Source organism: Lemur catta, chromosome 1, assembly GCF_020740605.2.
Source record: "Lemur catta isolate mLemCat1 chromosome 1, mLemCat1.pri, whole genome shotgun sequence".
In the NCBI taxonomy this organism is placed as follows: Eukaryota; Metazoa; Chordata; class Mammalia; order Primates; family Lemuridae; genus Lemur; species Lemur catta.
The window spans coordinates 182,061,852-182,086,097 of record NC_059128.1 but is presented as its reverse complement, the minus strand read 5'-3'; the positions used below and the strand labels follow the sequence as shown (position 1 = coordinate 182,086,097).

The 24,246-nt window shown below is 33.0% G+C and overlaps 1 protein-coding gene across 1 annotated transcript; it reads right to left on the bottom strand.

The window, feature by feature from the left end:
* Nucleotides 1-3,851: 3,851 nt before the first annotated feature.
* Nucleotides 3,852-23,291, bottom strand: AADAC (arylacetamide deacetylase). Its single transcript, XM_045556192.1, has 5 exons — nt 23,097-23,291; nt 16,764-16,986; nt 14,657-14,726; nt 11,353-11,524; nt 3,852-4,966 (listed from the first exon to the last, which is right to left on the bottom strand). Exons 1-5 carry the CDS (start codon nt 23,232-23,234, stop codon nt 4,370-4,372), a joined length of 1,200 nt encoding a protein of 399 aa, XP_045412148.1. The 5' UTR covers nt 23,235-23,291; the 3' UTR covers nt 3,852-4,369.
* Between the last annotated feature and the right edge of the window lie 955 nt (nt 23,292-24,246).

Sequence of the window (24,246 nt, the reverse complement as noted above, 5' to 3'; positions counted from 1 at the left end):
CATCCATTCTAAGTAGAATTCTATAAATTAAAAGAGTGCAGCTTTCACATGATAAGAAAAAGTTTTTGTTGATTTTTCTCTCCCCTGTCCACTTAGATCACACTCTCCTTTTGTGGATAATACACACTACGTAAGGTTCAAGTAAGTCATGCCTCTAAGAGTGAACTGATGAGAAAAGTCTTCTTCTTTTTCTATGAACAAATATTGAGTACACAGAAGCATTGTGCATAGGGCAGGTATGTTAGCGAGGAATGTGCTTGTTAGAAAAAGGACATGTTCCCTTATATGGATCTGTACTAGAGAATAGAAAAACAAAATAGAAATAATGATACATCAAAACCCTATATGCAACAAGAACATAAAAATACTGACATAAGAACTTCTTGCTGAACCAAATCCTTGACTTCTTTTCAGGTATTTAGTTTTATTGATAGTTGAACAAACTTTCACCAAGGTGGAAAATGTGGGGCTTCTAACCTTACATCTGTGAATAAGTTTCCCAAATGTTCATGGGAATACTTTCAGAATTCAGATAATAACGAAAATATAGGATTTTATTTTCTGTGGCTCAATTAAATGTTAAGATTTAAATGTTTCCAGTAGCAAATGAAGGCTTTTCTCAAGTGCTTAGAAAGTGATTGTGATTTATGAGTATACCATTCTTGCCAAATTCATCCAGCTTTTTAATTAATATCTATCTCTCTTTCCAAAGGACTCAGAAATTTACTCACACACTTAAAATATCATTGTGGATATTGAGATAGGTCTTGTAAGGGAGAGAAAAACATTGTGAAAGTGGTTGCATTTACTCCCTTTAACCTTACCACCCCATCTAGAAAAAATAGTTTGATTCAAGCAATCTGTTTATCCACTGGGTTGATCATTAGTTGTTGATGAACCAAAGGAGATTTAACTAAAGCAATCTTTATTGTTGTAGAAAGACACAAGGCTAACACTGACATAAATCATGCTATATGAACTTACAGCCATTCAAAATAGGGCAATTATTGATATTGTAACACAGCACCTAACCCTAGCAGGGCCACAAGTTGTGCTACGGGAAGCAGGAGAAAATTGTGAACTAAGAAATGTTCAGACTGGCTGCTCCCTTCATGTATTGGCCTCCAAAGCTGTAGGTCAGGGAGCACAAAAAAGTTGGGGGGAATTTCTTTCCCACAGTCAGAATTTTTAGCTATGTCATGCTGCTACTGCTGGTTCCAAGACTTTGAATGCTTACACATGGCTAAGAATATAGCAGATGTTTTCACCTTTCCTTCTAATGCCTGCGATATACCAAAACAGGCTGAATGTTTTGTGGCTATATGCCTAGTCCCAAACCCAGAGCCTTTCAGTACGTTTGTTGAATGAATGGATTTTTATTAACTCTGAGGACATGATGATACCTCTGTGACAAATAATTCAAACCTTTTTTTAAATGTTTGCTTTATTTTTTGTATATTTTCCAATAATAAGTGTCTTACAAAAAGCAAAGAATGTGAATTTTTATAAAGTCCAATTTATCTATTTTCCTTTTATGCCAAGTACTTTTTACTATTCCATGGCTTGTCTAAGAAATCTTTGCTTAACAGTTAACAAAGATTTTTCTCTTGTGTTTTCTTCTAGAAGTGTTAAAGTCTTAGGTTTTGTATTTCATGATTCATTTTGAGTTAATTTTTTGTATGGTATAAAGTAAAGGTCAGGGTTAAGGATTTTTATACGGATATCAAATGTTCAAGCATCGTTTAAAAATACATACTATATTTTTGGAATTAAACTACTTTGGCAACTTTGTCTTAAAAAATTGGCCCTATCCCTTTCGGTTGATTTCTGGACTGTGGTTTTATTACCTAGCAGCCTATCCTTATTGAAATACCTCATCGAAATAAATCTTCATTGAAATATCTTGATTACAGTAGCTTTATATAAAATCTTGACATCATGTACTATAAGTGTTCGAGATTTGTTCTTCAGAATAGTTTTTAAAACTATTTTACATCCATTTTCATTTCCATATATGTTTTAGGATAAATATAACATTTTCTTTAAAAAAAACAAACTTAAAGCCATCTAGGATCTAGACTGGGATCACAGTAAATCTATAGGAGAATTGACATATAAATAATCTCGAGTCGTCAGGCCAATGAACATGTTATTTCTCTCCCTTTATTTAGAAAACTTTTAATTTCCCTCAGAATAGCTTTCATTTGTATGGGAATATATCTTGTACATATTTTGTTAAATTTATCTGTAAATATGTCATTTTTTGATGCCACTTTTTAAATAAAAGCTCTATTGAGATATTCACATACCCCAAATTCACCATTTTATGACACTATTTTTTAAAAATTTTCAAAATAATTAAAGGTGTACAAATGTTTTTGTTACACAGCTTAAGTCGGGGCTATAAATGTGCCCATCACCTGAATTGTGTTCATGGTGCCCATTATGTTTTCTCTCCTCCCCTCCCCCCACTTGATTTCTAATGACTTTTACTTCCCTCTATGCACTTGTGTGCCCATCGGTTAGTTCCAATTTATTAAAGAGTACATGTGGTATTCAGTTTCTCCTTCTTGAGATACTTAACTTAGGATAATGATATCCAATTCCTTCCAAATTGCTCCAAAAGGCATTAATTCAGCCTTTTTTTGGCTGAGTAGTACTCCATGGTATGCATATACCACATTTTGTTAGTCTACTCATGAATTGATGGGCACTTGGGTTGATTCCACATTTTTGTAATTGTGAATTGTGCTGCAATAAACATTTGAGTGCAGGTGTCTTTTTGATAAAATGACTTGTTTTCCTTTGGGTAGATACCCAGTAGTGGAATTACTGGATCAAATTGTAGGTCTACTTTTAGTTTCTTGAGAAATCTCCATACAGTTTTCCATAGGGGTTGTACTAATTTGCAGTCCCACCAACAGTGTATAAGCGTTCCTTTCTCTCTGCATCCATGCCAGCATCTGTTGTTTTGGCCTCTTTATTAAAAGCCTTTCTGACAGGAATAAGGTGATGTCTCATTGTGGTTTTAATTTGCATTTCCCTAATGATTGGTGACATTGAGCACTTTTCCATATGTTTATTGGCCATTTGTTTTTATTCTTTTGAGAAGCTCCTGTTCATGTCTTTTGGCCATTTTTTAATGGAGTTGTTTGATTTTTTCTTGCTGATTTATTTGTGTTCTTTGTAGATTCTGGATATTAGCCCTTTATTGCTTGCGTAGATTATGAATATTTGCTGCCATTCTGTAGGTTGTCTATTTGCTCTGTTGATTTTTTCCTTAGCTGTCCAGAAGCCTTTTAATTTAATCAAGTCCCATTTATTTATTTCTGTTGTTGCCATAATTGCCATTGGGGTCTCAGTCATAAATTCTTTGCCTAGACCAACATTTAGAAGTGTTTTTCCTACATTTTCTTTCAAAATTCTTATGGTTTCATGCCATACATTTAAATCTTTTGTCCATCTTCAGTTAATTTTTGTGAGTCATTATTCTGTATGTGGCTATCCAATTTTCCCAGGACCATTTACTGAATAGGGATTTTTTTTACCCAGTGTACATTGTCGTCTACTTTGTCAAAGATCAGTTGGCTATAGGTAGGTGGTTTTATATCTGTGTACTCTATTCTGTTTCATTGGTCTATGTCTCTATTTGTGTATCAATACCATGTTGTTTTGGTTACTATAGTCTTGTAGTACGGTTTGAAGTATGGTAATGTGATCCCTCCAGATTTGTTCTTTTTGCTTAGGATTGCTTTGGCTATTCGGCCTCTTTTCTGGTTCTAAATGAAGCATAGAATTATTTTTTTCTAGATCTGTGAAATATGCCATTGGTATTTTGATGGGAATTGCATTCATTCTGTAAATCACTTTGGATAGTATGGACATTTTAAAAATGTTGATCCTACCTATCCATGAGCATGATATGTTTCTCCATTTAGGCAAAATTTTTTAGAGTTGGCACATAATTCATACCAGTTCCTATACAGATATATTTCAATGCTCTAAATCCAAGCTCACTAAAACTCTGGCATTTCACAAACTAGATGTGTTTGTTTCAAACTTTCTTCTCAACTGTAATACTCTTAGGCAATCAAAAAAACTAGGACTGTAAATTAGACATATAAGAAGTAAGTAACAGTATCAGAAAAAACAGGAAGGTATTTTCACAGAAGTCAGTGAATAACACTTAAAATAAGGAATAAAATGGGGAAGAATTTGTTAGCTATCGAAAAAATGCCACTATGGCTGGGTACCTTAGGAAGGTCACAGATGATAAAAATCAATTTAAACACCAACCCTTTAATTTTCACTAATTTGTTTTCTGTTCTGAGGCTTATATATTTTTAATAAACCGTTGCTTAGATTTGCACTATAGATTTTCATGTAGCCAACTCATATACTGATTTTGTATTCTATACTCAATTTTAAATTCATTAAAGAAAAGTGCTCCATGGTATCCATTCTCAATGTGGTTATGGGTCACTTGAACTCCAGCATTCCGAAGTCGGGTGACATACATGACTCCATCATCTCTTAAAACGTCATATTGACAAGTGAGAACATAGGTCACAGGTAAACCACGCAACTTGTTGTCATCAGCCAACAGCGGGGCTGCCCTCACATCTAGGAACCCTGGATATTTTTTAGCTAGCTTGGAACTACCATGAGTTGGACTATTATAAACATGTCCTTTTCTGAACTTCTCAGGGAGCAAGGAACTCCAATTAACAAACTTGAACAGATGGCTTGATTCCACTGGTATGTGTTGATTGAAGAGCATGGCTTTTTCAAGTGATCTATCTGTGGTAAAGTATTCACTCCAGAACCTGACCATAAGTGATCTGGGTAGAACTGGAAAGTGTGGATATTCCCTATATGACGGTAAATCCATATCAAGAGTCTGAAGGGCAGGATATATTAAAGATTGTATTTTAAGTTTGATCTTGACATCTGGGTCCTCTATGAGCTGAAAAACAATTTAAATTAAGTTGCTTAAGTGAGTAATTTTCATTTAAAACCATATATTTTCACTTAAAAACAATATATTCAGAATCTCAAAAAGATAATCAGAAACAACAAAAATATATCTTAAAGAACTTTCCAGTTCTTAATATTATAAGAGTCTGTTAATACTGTCAATGTAAGCAAAATGGTTTGCACTATTTTCCCCACGAGTGGGGAAAGGCGCCATATGTGATCAAAAAGCAAAATCTCTACTTCTAAAATAAAAAATGGCCACCACAGGAATCCAATCTTTTTTTGAAAGTAAAAAATTTGTGCACATATATTATTATATTAACAAGCATGAACATTTAAGGGAAGGATAAAATAACTAAGAATTCTAATTTGGCTCTGACAGCAAAACAAAAAAATCCTGGGTAGGCCTTAGAGCCCCTCTGTGAAAAGATGTGGATCATATTAATTTTTTTTTAATGGTATTTCAAGTCTGTTCTTTTACTTTGTGCTATAGTCATCTATGTCAGTATGTCTTCAATTTCTATAGGGCAGTGGTCTCTTAATTGGGAAATAACTCTTTCTGGTGTTATGTGGGGGTTGGCAGCCAAAAATACAAGAATGTTTATTAAAGTTAAACAAGAAAGTCTAAGAATTTTCATTCCAATTATAAAAGTCTAATTCATTTTAATTTTTTGTGTTTTAAATATTCAACATACATTAGTTTATTAAGACAAATATTATCTATAAATCAATATGCATACTTTCAGGGTATACTAAAAGTTTCCTATTAATAGAGTATATGACTAAAAGTGTTTGTAAATTAGTAATATAGAGCATTACAGTTTGCCAGGTGTTTTTATGTATGTCTACTTCATCCTATAAGTTAGAACGGCCCACTGTGTCTCATAGATGAAGTTCTCAAAGTACAGTCTCTGAACAGTGACATTACCTGGGAATTCGTTAGAAATACAAATTCTTACACTCTAGCCAAGACTAACTAAATCAAGGGGTAGAGATCAGCAATTATGAGTTTGAAAAAATACTTCAGGGTATTCTGATACATGCTAAAATTTGAGATTCACTGGTATAGGTCATAAATAGTAATTATTAGAGCCAAATACATTCTGACGCTTCTCAGAGTAAAGTATAAGGGGCAAATTGGAAGTCTAATTTTGAAAACTTGCAACAGTGTTTTCTATATAGTGTTGAAAACCACAGCACTCTGACATTTTTTCCTTTGGCACAAATATGGCATTTTCCAAAAAATAAAATAAAATATATACGTGTATCAGCAAAAGCAAATGTCTGCAGTGTTTATTTTATTGCATTTAGAACAAAATTAATATTAATAATTAGAATTAGTTAGATAGTTTTGTGTAAAAATAATTTATCTGTTTAATAATCAGTTCAGTGTTATGTCTCAGGTAAGATTGCCACATTCAATTTTGTTCAACACCTATTATGAAGGATGCTGTTTACGTTAGTAGAGGTGTGGGTAGGGAATAGGTGGCTGATTTTAGATAGAGTTAAGAAAAAAACATTTTATATTTGACTAATAAATTAAACTTTACAGGTAACTAAAATTATTGAACCTGCAGATTTTTTTAAAACTGTCTTTTATCATTAAATAAAATACTCATAAAATCAAGCACATAACTTCATAAATCTGAAATGTAAAATATAACAAGTATATTTAAGGTTCAGGGAGTTCACCTTGTGCTCTGAATTGATCACACATATTTCTTCCCTCCCAGTTATCACTACGTTCCATTTTATGATATTCAATATTGTAGGTTTCTTTAGAATTATATCATTTGTGCATATCCTTAATCCATGTAGTTTATCTGGTAAAGGAAGTTCCACCTATTTCTAGTTAACTAGAAATTGTTATTGTGAATTTTCCTAAATCCTTTTTCCGCATTTAGTGAGATGATACATGACTTTGCTTCTTTAATTTCCTGGGGAAAATTAACTGATTTTTATAAAGTATAATTTCTTTGCATTATTAGCACCTTGGTCAAGGTATATATGGATGCGAGTTTATATGTATATGTTTTCTAATATTTTGTACATGTTGATAACATCTTAGTTTTATGAGTGTGATTGGCCCACTGTTAATACTTCTGAAACTGCTCTTGCCAGAATGGTCATAAAGATTATGCTTCTCTGAAAATAAATTAGGGAATATACCCTATTTTCATATTCTCAGACATATATTTTTGTGTTTATTTAGAATTAGTTTATTTGTGAATGTTTAATATATTGTGCCAATGACGTTTCTTACTGGTATTATACTTTATTATAGGTTGAGCATCCTTACCCAAAATGCTTGGGACAAGAAGTGTTTCGGATTTCAGATTATTTCAAATCTTTCTGGATTTTGGAATATTTGCATTATACTTACCAGTTTAGCATCCCTAATCCAAAAATTCTTTGAGTGTCATGTCAGCACTCAAAAAGTTTCAGATTTTGAAGCATTTTGAATTAAAAATTTTCAGATTAGGGATACTCAACCTATATTTATTTAGTTTGTTTAATGGTTATAAAATGGCTCAGAGTTTCATTTCTTGTGTCTGTTTGGCAAGTTATATTTTTCTTGGAATTTGTTCATTTATTTTAAAGGTTGTTCAATTTTTCTTTAATTTAAAAGCTTTTCAAACTACCTCTTTCAAGAATTACAATGTGCATTTTTAATATATTAAAGGCTAATTCTTTTTCATTTCTGAAGGATCTACAGTGCTGCTCCTTTCTTAATCCTATCATTAATTATTTGTACCTAATTTCTGTTTTTACTCATTCGTTTTTCTAGAGATTTTTAAATTGTATTAGTCCTTTCAAAGCATTAAGTTTTTGCTTTTTGTTCATATGTACTGTAAGCTTGTTAGTAATAATTTCTGATCTTATCATTATTATTAGCTTACTTGTATTTTAGGAATTTATTCTGTTCTTTTTTAAAAATCCTTTGAGTCAGATACATATTTTCAGCCTTTCTTATTTTCTAACATATGCTTTTAAGGATGTCCAATTTCCTATAAAATTTCAGTCTAAATGTGAAGAACATCTAAAAGATGTCATTATGTCCTTGCTTATTCTGTTCTTTATACATCCTTTACATTAAATGTGTTGGTTGCTATTCCTGTAGTCTCTCGTCTTCCTATTACTTCTGTCTGCTTTTCTCTTTAATTTCAGAAAGAGGTATTTTTAAATCTCTTGCTTTGTAATTCTCTTAGTACTTTCTTCATTTACTTTAAGGCTATATGATTAAATCTATACAGATTTAGAGTTATTATATTTTCTTGATAATTTAAACCTTTTCTATAATGATGTGACTTTTTTAAGCTAGCAATACTTTTAGATGACATTTCAGGGTATGTATTTTCCTCTCATTTACTTTCCAATTTTCCATTTACTTATGCTTTTAATATGCTATTTATAAACTACATATGATCAGAAATTGTTTCTTCAGTGACTCTGATAATGTTAGTTTTACAATCAGATCATTTAGATTGCTATTATTTAATATAATTACTAAAATGTTTGGTTTCAATGTACCACCTTATTTTATTCATCCTTTTCCTCCTTTTTCTCTATATTTGCCTTATTTCAGAGTTGTTGACCTTTCAATTATTCTATTTTTTTCTATAATAGGTTAGAAGTTATACACTTTTTCTATACTTTAAATAGTTACTCTAAGAGTTACTACATGTATTCTTAACTTCTCAGAGGCAAATGAACTGATCAAAAGTCAATTCTAATATTTTATCTCCTTTTGGAAAATAAAAAGAGTTTATAACACTTAAAATCTATCATTTCCATTCCTCTCAACTTATAGCTCCTTTTTTATTATATTTTAATTTTGTATATTTTATTTTTAACTATCCAAGTTCATTAAAATTTATCCACATCTATTTTTGTGGGGCATAAAATTAGGTTGGAAGTCATTTTTGTTCTGTACTGTGATAGCATTATTTTACTGGCTTAGAAGTTACATTGTTGCTATTCAGAAGTAAATTATCAGAATAACTGGTCCTTCTGTAAAGGTACTCTTTGTTTCTGTTTTATGGTTTTTATATTTCTTTTTGTTGTTTGGTTGTCTACACTTTTGCTTTGCTATGTTTATATGTATCTTTCTTTCCCATTTATTTATTTATTTATTTATTTTTAACCTTTTCAAAAATGATGCTTTTATCTGGGCTCCTTTTATCTGTAGTTTGACATCTTTCATCAGTTCTAGAAAATGCTCTATTGTTATATTTTTAAATATTTCTTTCCTGCATTCTCTCTCCTCTGTCTTTGGTGTAATAGTTAAAGCACTATTGGATTTTCAGACTGTATCCACTATATTTTTTATCTTTTTGGATCTTCATGCTTTATTTTGTATGGCTATATATGGGTTGATATGAGCCATCTTTCTCGTCTTTCAACTTATAAGTCATCTTTTCAGTGTGTAAAATCACTTAAGCCATTTGTTAAAGTTTTAATTTTGATAATTTTATTTTTTAGTTTAAAATTTTTGTTTGTTTTTCAAAACTCCAGTTTTTGCTGAAGTTTGTAATCTTGGTTGTGAATTGATTGAAAAAAGTAGGATAGTTGCTTTATGTTCTGTGGCTGATAGCTCTAATATCTGAACTTTGTGGAGCATTTTTTATTATCTGTTGATTTAGCTTGCTTTTCTTCATGGTTTCTTGTTTACTTGTTTGCCTAGGTATATTTTGCAGTGTTTTGTACATTAAATTTCAAAAAGTATTTTCAGAAATAATTTAAATTCTATGATGTTACCATATTTCTCCAGAGAGGATTTTTATGCATTTTAGTCAAACGCACAGGAATATTAAACACCCATACCAACTTAATTTAAATTGAAGTCCTAAGGTTCCTCCAACCATCCAGATTATGTGATAAAAGGCTTTAAGGGGATGTGAGGTTTTTTTAAGATCAGCTGCACCATGTCCCTGAGAGCATATCTCTTCAAGGCCTCACTTAAAGTGAGGAGTGGTTTATGAGTGTCTTCAGGTCTGAAGAGCCCTTGAATTCGACTTTAACTCTTTAACCCTGAGAAGCTTCCAAAGTTATCATGGTTTGTTTCCTTTTGATTAGTGTATGCCTTTAGGTCATAGAGGATGTTGAGTGCTTGGATTATTTTTGCCCTAGAAGATTTTCTGTATCATATTTTCTTATCTATATCTAAGTCTTTGAAGCTTTACAGAATATTAAAAGTTGTTTTATCCAGATTTTTAATAATTATGGGTCAGAATTAACTGATTTACCATTATAGAAGCCTGAATTACATAAGAGGAGAGACTTATGCAACACAATAAAAAGAAATTGATATTTGAAGAGATTAGGTGACTTGTCCAAGGGTCACAGTGGGACATTGGTTTAGCTCCAAAAATCCATGTCTCCTGATGGGTTGTTTGTACTGCATCAGGATGCCTCTCAGAATAACAATGAATAGGCAGTGTAAAATTTAATCTGGGGGAAGTTGCATGTGTCTGTTCTACAGCATATTAGAATAAATCACAGGATATGTATTGTTCCTTTGGCAAGAAATCATGAGAAGTTTATCTTAAATATGTCACTAGTCAAAATTCATACACTTAACAAAGTGTATAAAAAGAAATAACAGAATCAACATAAACAACAGCAATATTTTAATACACAATAAATTTATGGGAAACATTTGTGATTAAAGTCAGTTATTAAATTGTAGACATTAATTTGCAAAGCTTATATAATTTTTTTTCCTATAGGAACATTGGTTCTAAAACATCAATGTCTGTTTTGTTTCTTAAGTCAGAAAACCAGTATCAAAAACAATTTTACCCATAATCTAGTAGGCTAATTATAATTATGTAATACTTTAAATTGCTAGCTAATAGGTGTATAGCATTAGCTAAATGTCATATAACTAGTATGCATAATTAACATCTGGAAATTGTGATTTCCTCTCCAAGTAAATAGTATATTTGAACTTGCTAACATTTTTTTTTCTGAGAGCAATTTGATTATTCTGGTTCTTTGTGCAAGTTTTAGCATACTCCACTGAAGAATACTGGAACCATCTGATTCTCTAGTTATGGTGATTGGTGTCATTGATTGATTTTATATGTGCATTCCCTAATATAACAAAACAGTATGATGCTTAACTGACCATAATAATCATGTTTAAACCAACAATCTAGAAAGAGTATTTTATCATTTTATTAAAAAATGTAAAGAAACCTGACATGAGATAGGAGTAGAACGACTAGATAGATAAATTTTCTCTGTTAATCTCTATGTATCCTAATATTTAATATATTAGTATAACATACTTCTATTGATATTTTAATGTCTGAAATAAAGATATTTAAATGTAGGACATTTTAGAAAATAAAATAAATCTAAGCATCATACCTGTTGAGCCACTGCTGCAGCCAAATTTCCACCAGCACTGTCTCCAGAAACACCAATTCTTTCAGGATCTATGCCATATTTTTCAAGAACATCTTGGTGTAAGAACCACCTCAATGCATTATATACGTCTTCAAATTGACTTGGAAAATGATATTTAGGTGCTAGTCTGTAGCTGTGAGCAGAATAACAATTTTTAAGTCAATTATTTTCAATCTAAAAAAATTTGTGTGTGTGGAACCAGACAAGGCTGCCCACTGTCCCCATTACTTTTCAACATAGTATTGGAAGTCTTTGCGAGAGCTATCAGGCAAGAGAGCAGAATCAAGGGAGTCCAAATAGGGAAAGAAGAGATCAAACTCTCACTCTTTGCTGATGATATGATGTTATGTCTGGAAGACCCCAAGGATTCAACCAAGAGACTCCTGGAATTGATCAATGAATTCATTAAAGTCTTAGGTTACAAAATCAATACACACAAATCAGAGTCATTCATATATGCCAATAATAGTCAATCGGAGAACCAAATTAAGGACTCAATACCCTTCAAAATAGCAACAAAGAAAATAAAATACCTAGGAATATATTTAACTAAAGAGGTAAAGGACCTCTATAGGGAGAACTATGAAACACTGTGGAAGGAAATTGCAGAGCATGTAAATAGGTAGAAAATCATACCATGCTCGTGGATCGGAAGAATCAACATTGTTAAAATGTCTATACTACCCAAAGTGATCTACAGATTCAATGCAATCCCTATTAAATTACCAACATCATTTTTCACAGATATAGAAAAAATAATTATACACTTTGTATGAAATCAGAGAAGACCCCATATAGCAAAAGCAATTTTAAGCAATAAAAACAAAATGGGAGGTATTAATTTGCCAGACTTCAAACTATACTACAAGGCTGTGGTTCTTAAAACTGCTTGGTATTGGCACAAGTGCAGGGACACAGACCAATGGAACAGAACAGAAAATCCAAATATAAAACCATCCTCATATAGCCATCTAGTCTTTGACAATGCAGACAAAAACATACTCTGGGGACAAGAATCCTTATTCAATAATGGTGCTAGCCACATGTAGAAGACTGAAACAGGACCCACAGCTTTCACCTCTCACAAAAATCAAATCACGGTGGATAACAGACTTAAACCTTAAGTGTGAAATGATTAGAATCCTAGAAGAAAATGTAGGAAAGACTCTTACAGACATTGGTCTAGGCAAAGCATTTATGAAGAAGACCCCTAAGGCAATCACAGCAACAACAAAAATAAATGAATGGGACCTGATTAAATTAAAAAGCTTCTGCACAGCCAAAGAAACAGTCACAAGAATAAACAGACAACCTACAGAATGGGAAAAAATTTTCACATACTACACATCAGATAAAGGACTGATAACAAGAATCTATTCAGAACTCAGGAAAATCAGCAAGAAAAAATCAAACAACCCTATCAAAAAATGGGCAAATGACATGAATAGAAATTTTTCAAAAGAAGATATAAGAATGGCTAACAAACATATGAAAAAATGATCAACGTCCCTAATCATCAGGGAAATGCAAATCAAAACCACAATGAGATATCACTTAACTACAGTGAGAATAGCCTTTATCAAAAAGTCCCAAAACAACACATGTTGGTGTGGATGCGGAGAGACAGGAACACTCATATGCTGCTGGTGGGACTGCAAACTAGTGCAACCCCTGTAGAAAGCATATGGAGATACCTTAAACAGATTCAAGTAGACCTACCATTCGATCCAGCAATCCCATTTTTGGGCATCTACCCAAAGGAACAAAAGTCATTCTATGACAAAGACACCTGTACCCGAATGTTTATAGCAGCACAATTCACAATTGCAAAGATGTGGAAACAACCCAAATGCCCATCAATTCATGAATGGATTAGTAAATTGTGGTATATGTATACCATGGAGTATTACTCAGCTATAAGAAATAATGGTGATATAGAATCCCTTTTGTTCTCCTGGAGAGAGTTGGAACCCATTCTATTAGGTGAAGTATCCCAAGAATGGAAAAACAAGCACCACATGTACTCACCAGCAAATTGGTTTCCCTGATCATCATCTAAATGCATATTTGGGAATGACACCAATTGGGTATCAGACTGTGGTGGGGGTGGGGGGAGGGGATGGGTGTATACCTACATGATGAGTGTGTTGCGCACCGTCTGGGGAATGGACACGCTTGAAGCTCTGACTCGGAGGGGATGGGCAGTACATGGGCAATATATATAACCTGAACTTTTGTACCCCCATAATAAGCTGAAATTAAAAAAAAATTTGTGTGTGCTTGTTCTAACTCAAAAATCAAAAGAAAAATTTTCTTCTAGAAAATCTGATTTTGGGGTCATTATAAATCCAAAGACAGATTTCATCCTTATGATGATGCTTGATTTGAAAACTTTTATAAATGTCATTTTTACAAGGCTTGAATAAAAACTTGGATTAGGCTTCAGAAAGAACTACAGATGTTAAGTTCTACTAGGTAATTTCTCCCAGAATGCTAGATTTTTATAATCATTACACTGGTAACCAATAAAAGGCAAGCAAATCTTAGCAATTATTCTATTCTAACTTAATATAATGACCAAGTTGGCATGTGGTTACTATGCCATGAAACTATGTTTTTTCATACCTTCTTCATTTTTCTGCTCATTCCCTTTGGGATTATTTTCTAGTAATTATTGATCTACAATGCTTTTTCTGAATAGATTTTGTCTGTTCCTGTGTGTGATTTGGTGACTAATTCCTTTTAATGAAGAGTTACACTATGACACACACTGTACGTCATACTTTAAATGCACTTTATCACCTAATCCTCAAAACAACCCTATTATGTAGAAAATATCTTATGATTCTCAGTTTACATGTGAGGAAACAGAGCTAAGGAGATAGTATTCAACTTGTACAAAGTCATAGAATTGATTTAGAACCAAGATTTCAAGTGGCTTCTTTGATTCAGAAGCCCTTATTCTAATTTCCTCTGCTAATGAGAGCTAGGCTAGAAATCCAGCAGAGGTAATTTGCCCATGAGATGCAATAGTCCAATTTTATTCTAATTATTTCTAAACTTCCTGTTTTTGATTCCTATTTGATCTAACTTACTGTTTTCTCTCTGACTCTGTTCTTTTCATGCTCAAGTTCACTTTCCCTATGCTCACCTTCTCAATTTCACTTGGAACTCTCTTAGTATAACCAAGGAATGACCAAAACAGCTGAGAGCACCTTACATAAGGCACCTTGCCAAAAACTAAAGAAACCAACAGTGATCTTACTTGGTTGATATGACAATAGCATCAAGTCTATCAGCTGTCCGTCTTGACAGAAGGTCATAATTTAAAAAAGCTGAAACAAAATAAAATAAAATTAGAGACTGCCAAATGAATTTATGGGTATTTCTTCCAGTAGAAAGCCTGCTAATATGCCTTGTTCCTCATTCATATGTTCTCCAGAAAATATTTCTATTAATAATGTATCTAATATTTCATCATAGCTATAGAACGTGAATTCTGCTCAGTGATCCTTTTACATGTGCATTGCCAGCTTTCTTGTCCTTTCCTGTATATTTACACTGGATAATTTAAACCAATTTTATTCTCCTCAAGATTAATCTCTGCTTCCTTCATTTAGCAGGTGTTGGGTGTTAAAAGTACAAATACATAAATGTTAACTCCCTGACTTTGAGGACATCACAGTGTACTATAGGTAGGAGTAGAGAGGGGCAGGCATATAAACCAAAAGGAATAATGAAAAATAATAGTTGCCTTAATGGAAGGGTACAAAAAGAGCTCTTTGGAAATTGTAGAGGGAGAAGAGAAAAGAGGAGGTAGGGAAAGGTGAGACTTGATTTATGTATTCATATTTTCTAGGTAGACAAGAAGGAATGTATTTTCTGTTTTGTTTTGTTTTGTTTGGCACGTGTCTAAACTGAGAATGGGCCATACATGTTTGCCATTGCTCTTGGGCAAGTGCTCCCTTTTGCAAATAAGAAAATTTTTAAAAGATAAAATAGAATTTGGCAGTAATAAATGTATGGAGAGATACAAAGTGCTAAAGGGAAAGTGTCAGGATATTAGGTTCTCACAAAGACCATATCTTGGGGCCATGAAAGGAGTGATAGATGTTATCTTGTGATATTTCCAAAATCAAGTGCTGAATATTCTTAAAATGTCAAATATACACAAAGTCTTAAACTTCTATTAAATATTTATTATATAAATGCTTATATTTTGGATTAGAATATAAATTTTTACATTTCTCTTTAATATTGAAATAGGATGCATCAGGCAAATGCTATTTTGTTTCAGGGCCTATTCTTGTTTAGCTCTTTTCCTTAATAAACATTCCTATTCTTCAAGGATACTTTGATGGAAAAGTTTTTAAAGAAGTACTTTGGGTGCAGAGACTTGTGAAAACTGTGGTGTATCATAGTCAGATTTTGTGTTAGAAACATCACTGCGTTGTCAGCTGATGATTTTACTGCCTGAATTTATACAAAATGATAGACAGAATCACCTTAGTTACTGCTCCAACTTACGTTTCCAGTCTATATCAATACCCACCAATACCTCTTATCCTTCTGTCACAGGTAAAGACATGCTCCTCCTCCCACGTGTTGCCAATCCTTCCCCTCTGGATTGAATCCAATTCCCTTCCATATTCTCTAGGTGAGATGACCCCCATCCCTTCCTCCAGCCCTCACTCCACATGTTTCCCCAACACACCTTAATTTACCACCATTTTAACTTCAACTGATAAACATGTTCATAGAACTCCCATATATAAATATAAAATGTATGTAATATAAAATATATAAAACATGAAATATAGATTTATAAATAAAATAAAAAATTAAAATTATATATCAAATAAAATTATGTATAGTAAAATATTTTATTACATGTATTTATAGAAATATATAAATACATAAAATAAAATATATAAAATAAAAATAAAATACACTTATTCAACTTTGTTTTCCTTTTCCATCTAGCATCTTCTTTCTCATTTCCTTTATATCTAAGCTTATTGAAAGGCTAGAATCACCATCTCTATTACCTCATATTTCATCCACTGTGTAACTGCTTCATTTTTGTTTTTACTGCAACATTCCATTAATCTGTAATTAATAATAAATTTCTAGGCTCATTAAACACTTTCTCTTCTTACCAGAGATTTGCTACAGCTTTTGATATCGATTATTCTCTCTTTCAGAAGAAGATGTAAATTAGTCCCTTTAAATCAACATAACTTAAAAGAAATAAATTTTAGACAGCTGAAGTATTTTGTTATCTGACATATATGTCTTGATATGTTGGAGTCAACATCTCAACAAAATGTGTGTTCTATAATAAACTAAAACTTTTAACAAGGAACACATACCAGCATCCCCCAAACACCAACCACCACCATGGATATAAAATAAACCCCTTCTTAGTATCTCTGACTTTCGTTTTGGCACATATACGCGGACAGGAACATTATTGAAAGTTGTCTCCATTACAGTGACATTTTCATCAGATCTGATGGGGACTTCCCGAAGGTTCATAAAGAACTGTAGAATGTCCATGAAGTGGCTGATTCCCAAGAGTTCAGCAAACCAAGCCTAAAAGAAGGCAGACAGGAAAAAAATACTAGGTTACAAATATCCAGTGCCAATATTATTCATGAACATAAAAGTATGCATATGTGTTCTTAATGGTCCTGTGTCATATTCTCAAAGGTGAATCTGAATGACATAGTTAGAAATCCTGGAGGTTTAGCTGTGTTGCCCACAATAATTGCCTCAGGTAAAAAAAAATTAAGCAATTATCAAGGATTACAACTTGTCAGATTTCATGCTAGATATTAATAGTTTGAGTCCAAAGACAAGACAAGTTCTCTATTCTAAAGAAGTTCAGAGTCAAGTGGGAAAAATGGATATATAAGCAGTTACAAAACGACATAACAGTGTGTCTCATAGACATATACATAAAGAACTTTGGCAATGGCTAGTCTACTAGTTGCCAGGACGTGAGCATTGGGGTGGAGTTTCCAAATAGTAAGTGAACTCTGATATGTGTACTGAAAGGGGAGTAGAGAGTTTGGCCAAACAAAGGAAGTAATCTCATTCTAGGCCAAAGGAATAGCCACTGGGGAACTTATATTATAATCGGAGAAATGCATGTAGTTTAGTAACGCTATAAAGTCAGGACCAGAGAGAGATGCATGAAAGAAAAGGGACCTGAAGAGGTAAAAGGGAGCCAAACTATGACAGACCAGTAATGTTGGGACTCCAAGAATCAAAAATACTTGTTTCAATTTTAAATTAGGAACATATAGACTACGGGGCTAGATGATCAAACAGCTGGGCCAGCCTCTTCCCCATTATATGAAGATTAAACACGTGCAAAGGAATAAGCAAAATTATCTGTTTTCAACACTGAATCATCCCCACCACGTTTCTGAAAGGGAAGTCAGGGAAAACAGTTCCCAGAACTCCTCGCCAGTGTAATTATAGATTAAATTATTTTCTCTGTGCCACTGTTGGTATTCATAGGGACATTGACAAATAGGTAGCTTTCAATGCTTCCTGTTGTCCTGAGAATTACCACTTCAGTAATGCAGGAAGCAGCAATTATTGGTAAGTTCCCCTCACTCCCGCATTCTAAAGACTGTATCTCAGATTCCCTATTCTGAATCAGATCCTATTGAGATACTTATATAATGGTAGTGTCTGTGTTCTGACAAAACAATAATTGATATAAAATACCGTCTAGAAGGAGTTCTCAAACAAAAGAACATTTGATATGTATTGGAATTAGGCATCTGACCTAGTTAGATTTAAAGACAGTAATGACCTCATTGCCAGTGTAAAATGAGACTCTATTAATGCATGAAATGCAATAGCAAACTAGTTATTTAGTTTAACATCTGTCATAGTTCCAATTAAGGGAGAGTTTTGAAAGACCAAGTACCTATTGCATAAAAACATTATGGAGAAAATGATAAGTTGAAGCAGTGACTGCATTTGAAAGGTTACACAAAGAAAAATTACATCCTTAGGGTTTTCTATCTGAAATCATAGTCAGGAATGCAGATACCACTATACCTTCCCAGAAAGAAATGTCTTTTCTCTCCCATCTCTGTCTAAAAATAGAACCAATGAATGATCTTGCAGACTGTGGAATTGCAATGCAAAGTGAATTCACAGTTCTATCGAATGTCTTAGCTGAAAGTTAAAACCTGTCTAACATTCACATTTAAATAATATTCTTAGTACTAGATTAGTAACATTTGTATTGATTCTAACACACCTGAACACCCTGAACTCCCAAATCCCATCAAGCTTCCCCTAGCAGAAGCAGTGGCAACCAGTCTCAGCAGTAGATGCATTTAAGAAAGATTAGATGCCAGAATTTCCCTGGAGGTTTTAAATGAAAAGATACATTGAAGTTAATTCTTTCTAACCTGAGTGTTTATTGGCTTGGCAAGCTGATGAGTCCCCTTTAAGAGCACTGGGGCCCTTAATGCACCCCTTCCCCGAGTTCCCTGTGAGAACTCAGAAATGAGTTGGTAGCCATGGGGTCTCTTCCTGGACTCCCTTTTGGTCAACCTCAGAGGAGTCCCTGAGGAGTAAATTTCTTGTGGGAGAGAGTGGGTCTTCAATGCAGGTGAATATGTTATGATTGAACAAAATGCACTGAATGCCCACTATGTGCAAAATACAGTGATAGAAGGTGTGATGGATTCAAGATGCTTGTGATACAGTTTTCACTCTTCATAGACTCTATGAATAAGCTCCACTCTACTCATAAATAAACTCTTATACAAGGCAGAATGGGGAAAGATTTTGAATAGGGTGCTCAGGTGGGAAGAGGAGTAAGATCAGTTCTAACTGAAAAACATGGAGAATATTTCTGATGAATATTCTGTTTGATCTTAATATGTTGGCTCTGAAAAATTGTGAGTGTTTAAAATTTTTAGATTCAGAGAAAAAAAGGCAAGAGCAATTTTATCAAAGGCTGGAATGAAGACAAGGAATTTCACAGGTGTTTGCAAAAACTATTTTATTTCGAAGCTAACTTTCTTGGGCTATATGGTTGAAATTATCCTAGAAAGCTCTGTTGAGGCTACATTGTGGGGAGCTGTTTTCAGAACACAGCTGTTCATTCTATCTTTACAGGAGTATTCACAAGCAGCTTAATATGTCATAACTAGCCAACAACAAAATAAATGATATGTATATGACATATAGGTATGATTACATATAATGATTAAAGAAATTACTAAAATTTTAAAAACTGTGAGCATTTGAAATATAATCCTTGAGTTAAACTACATGATAAGCGCTCCATAATTTTATAATTTATATATTAAAAGATCTGTTCCAATTATTATTCTGTATTATTTAGTTTAATATTGTTTCAGACTAATTTCATCCAAAATATGATATGGACATATATTCAGTAGTTGTTATTAGATTTTTCCTGAAGTTAAGAAGTTAGTTATAGTCAAAGAAAATGGTAAAAGCTAGCAAGTAATCAACTAACAGGGAGAGAGATAGGGGTAAATACTAACAACTTCATAATATATATTCACTTATATAATGTACTCTATATATTTATACTGTTATAAACCTTATTTAAATCTATATCTAATCCACGCCCAAATTTATATTCATATGCATATCTATGCCCATGTCCACATCTATATCTATATAGTATCTCTGTAAAACTTCTATTTTTCTAAAAATGTCACTGGGGCATTATTTTCAGTACTTATTTTTTTCAATATTGTCAAAATTTAGCTGGAAAAATTTTTCATATGATTACATCGGGAAGTAAAATCACCATCATTAAGTGATAATACTGGCAGTTGTATGGAGAAAGATATAAACAAACAACTACCATATTTATTGAGCTTTTAATCTTTTCCAGGTACTTGCTTTCCATTCTTTTTTTTTTTTTTTTTTTTTTTTTTTTTTTTTTTTTTGAGACAGAGTGTCACTTTGTTGCCCGGGCTAGAGTGAGTGCCGTGGCATCAGCCTAGCTCACAGCAACCTCAGACTCCTGGGCTTAAGCGATTCTACTGCCTCAGCCTCCCGAGTAGCTGGGACTACAGGCATGAGCCACCATGCCCGGCTAATTTTTTTTTGTATATATATTTTTAGTTGGCCAGATAATTTCTTTCTATTTTTAGTAGAGACGGGGTCTCACTCTTGCTCAGGCTGGTCTCGAACTCCTGACCTCGAGCGATCCACCCGCCTCGGCCTCCCAGAGCTAGGATTACAGGCGTGAGCCACCGCGCCCGGCCTTTGCTTTCCATTCATGCACTCATTTAGTTCTCACCAAAACCTGGTAAGCAGTAATATATTTCCAGGTTATAGATGGATATATTGAGGTGAAAGAGATTAAGAGATCTGTTCATGTTTGACTTATCATTTTTAATCTTATGATCAAATTGACTGGTAAAGCACAAGGTAGGACCAGATGACAATAATTCAAGCAAGTTGTTTTTTTTTTTTTTTCCTTTTGAAGGTGTAGGGGAAAAATATTGAAAGAAAAATTGGCTACTTCATGAATGGGTGATGGCTCTGATAAAGGTTTGGAAAACATGCCAGATTATATGGTAACGTGATGTACTTTGGCAAATGAATTACATGTTTTTCTTTTTTGCAAAAGGGAGTGAGGGATTTAAGTGCCTATAAATCTATCCTTTTTCTCTGCAGAAAACCACACAGGACGAAAACCATGATGATAAACTCTATTTCTTCCAAGACACTAAGAATTGTAGAAAACCCATGAACTACAAAGTATGAGCAGTATTGGACCAAAGTAACTGAAACCAGCAGAACTGCATGGACAACTGTCATGATAGAAGGAAGCGTGGAGGGCCCTAAAGGTGGTAGATCCTGGAAAAAGATAATAGATATTTGCACTAAAAATGAAAGTGCCTCACCATGATTAAAGACTCCTACAAACAGGACTAAAATATAATAAGGTTTGATTACTGGGATAAATAGCTGAAAAAAACCCTCAGAATTATCCAGGAAGGTCCAGAGGTAACTGACTGCAAAACAAATGAACTTCTAAAGTGAAGGATGACACTGAAAAGGAGTGACTGAATGTATGCTTTACTAACGACAACCAGCAATGGACTGGGGGATTCAGGAGGGCTGGAGAGAAAAAATAGGTGAAAATATAAAGGAGGGTTTTATATTTATATTTATATCTATATCTACCTATTGATCTATAGCTATGGATTGATAGATAATTTAGTTGTATATATAAATTATAGCAATATATAAATATAAATTTTATATCTAGTGTATATATTTTAATATTTATAAATATTATGTATAAATATATAAACATTATATATAAATTTATATATATACATTGTAGCAATAGGAATCCTTGAGTGCAAAAACTAAAGAAAAAAAATATCTTGGCCCTACCTCTATTCCCCAGAAAATTCTTGTATAGTCTTTTCAAGAAAAGCCATCTTATTAAAATGTGAATAATACAAAAGTGGTATACATAACATTTACGCCAGGTACTATATATTATATGAAAAATAATAACAATCTCCAACACACAAAAAAAACAAACTAGAAAAAAGTGGCTATAAAGAAGATAAAACATACCACACAATATTTCAAAATAAAACAATGAGCCAAAATAAATATTTTGTCTAGGCTGTGCTCAGAGTTTGAAAAATAAAAATAAAATAAAAATAAATAAATAAATATTTTGTATATAATTCAAGAATAACTTTTAAAATACAAGACTTGATACTACATTCCAGTGAAACTGACCCAAGTGCAACAACAACATACAGCTGACCTGTGAACAACATGGGTTTAAACTGCTCAGGTCCACTTATACTTGGATTTTTTTCAACTAAACTAGTAGATCGAAAATGCAGTATATATGGGATGCGAAACCCACCTATATTGAAAGCCAGCAGTATATGCTAATACAACTACCAAAGATGATGAAATAACTAATAAGAAAGTGAAAATAAGGCATGTATCACACTTGAATTATTATTATATTATTATTAATACTTATTATGTTATTATTAATATTAATTTTTTTGCTAGAGGGAGGCAATTTGCTACGAAGAAGTTTAAAGGAAATAATGTATGGTTTCATTTTCTAGTAATTAGCCTCACCATAAAAGAACCAAAGGTGTCTGAGGGCCAGCATGGACACTGGTGGGCAACCAAGCAGCTGCCTTGTCATCTCAGTTGCTTACCCTCCCAAAACTAGGAACCACATGTGCCCCATTTCCCATGGTTTTTTACCAGTTGAAATATTTCTACAAAATATTTCAGTAAGAATATTTTTGAATCCAAGATTATTACATAGAATTTTATATAACTAATCACAGTGATGCTCAGTCATACCTTTTCTGAAGTTTGTACTTCACACATGCTTTGTTCTAGCAGTATTCATGCCATGAAACTCACAATAAGATATTTTGTTTTTCTTAGCCAGCACATTTTGTTTTTGAATATTTGAAATTAAGACTACTTGAATACTTCCTTCATGTCCATTCTGTTAGAGGTTTGCATTAAGGAATGAAGATTTTTTAAGTTTTTAAAATCAGCAAGCAACTTTAAAAGTGAAATTTCCTAGAGTAGAAATTTTAAAAAATAATAAAGAAGATAATGATTTTCTCCTGATTTAAACTTAGATATTCACAGAAGTGATAAAATTCTGAACTTACCACATTTTGGGCTGTTTTCAAACTTGTGGTTACCCACATCAGTCTCCAAGGCTCTTCAATATTATCTGGGAGAGGAGTGTAAATGTAATATGCCGCAAGGACTCCAAAAATCAGAAGCAAAATCATTTTTTTCCCCATGATGTTTCCCTGCTGCTCTTTCTAATTTGACAGTACAACAAATACACTTTTGAAACATTCAAATGCCAAATTTTCGTAGTCTTGAAACTTCGTCATAAAGTATTACCTAACTTCCTGAGTACAAATTCCACTGCTTAGCTTGTCCTTTCATAGGCAGTTTAGAAATAACTCTACTTTGCAGAAATACAATGGAGAGTTGTTCAAGACTGACAGCACTTGTTATCTGTAAGTTCTAACAAATTCAAAAGTCATATTATGTTGCTAGACAGTTAATAAACAAATATATATTGCACAATTATTAGTTATACATTATTTTTAAAAAGACCATTTGAAAGTACAGGAAACCCAGTATAAGTCCCAAATAACAAATCTTAGAGTAGGGAAGAACAAGCAGAAAGAATATTTAAAAAGTATTGTGAGATTTTAGGAAGTAAGACAGGCACGGTCACATGTATTATACATTATTTTTATTCTTTTGCTACAATTACAATTATCAGTCAATAATACTAATTATGTTAAATTATACAATAATCATGGAGATAGCTCACAGTTTTTGAGCATTTACTCTACACGCCAGGCGGTGTACTAAAATAATCAAAACTTATTTAGTTCTCTCAACATAGTATTATTGTCATATTGCAGAGAAAACCTGAGTCTGAGGAAAGTTCAGGAAGTTGTACAAGCTCATTCAATCATATTTAATGAAGACAGTGCAGTCCTCTCTGAGAGCACGTTAAAAGATAAGCAATTGAGATTAAGAATATGTAACTTGCCAAGATCATAAAAACCCAGGTAGAAATGTCAGAGACATTTATTGTTCACTGAATATCCATGTGTTCCTCTGCTGTGGTCTGAATGTTTGTGTCCCCCCTAATTTCATAAGTGTAAACCTAACCTCCAAGGTTAAGTATTACGAGGTGAGTTCTTCAGGAAGTGCTTAAGTCATGAGGATTCCGCTCTCATGAATGGAATTTTTACCCTTATAAAGGAGGCTTGAGGGTGTCTGTTTAAC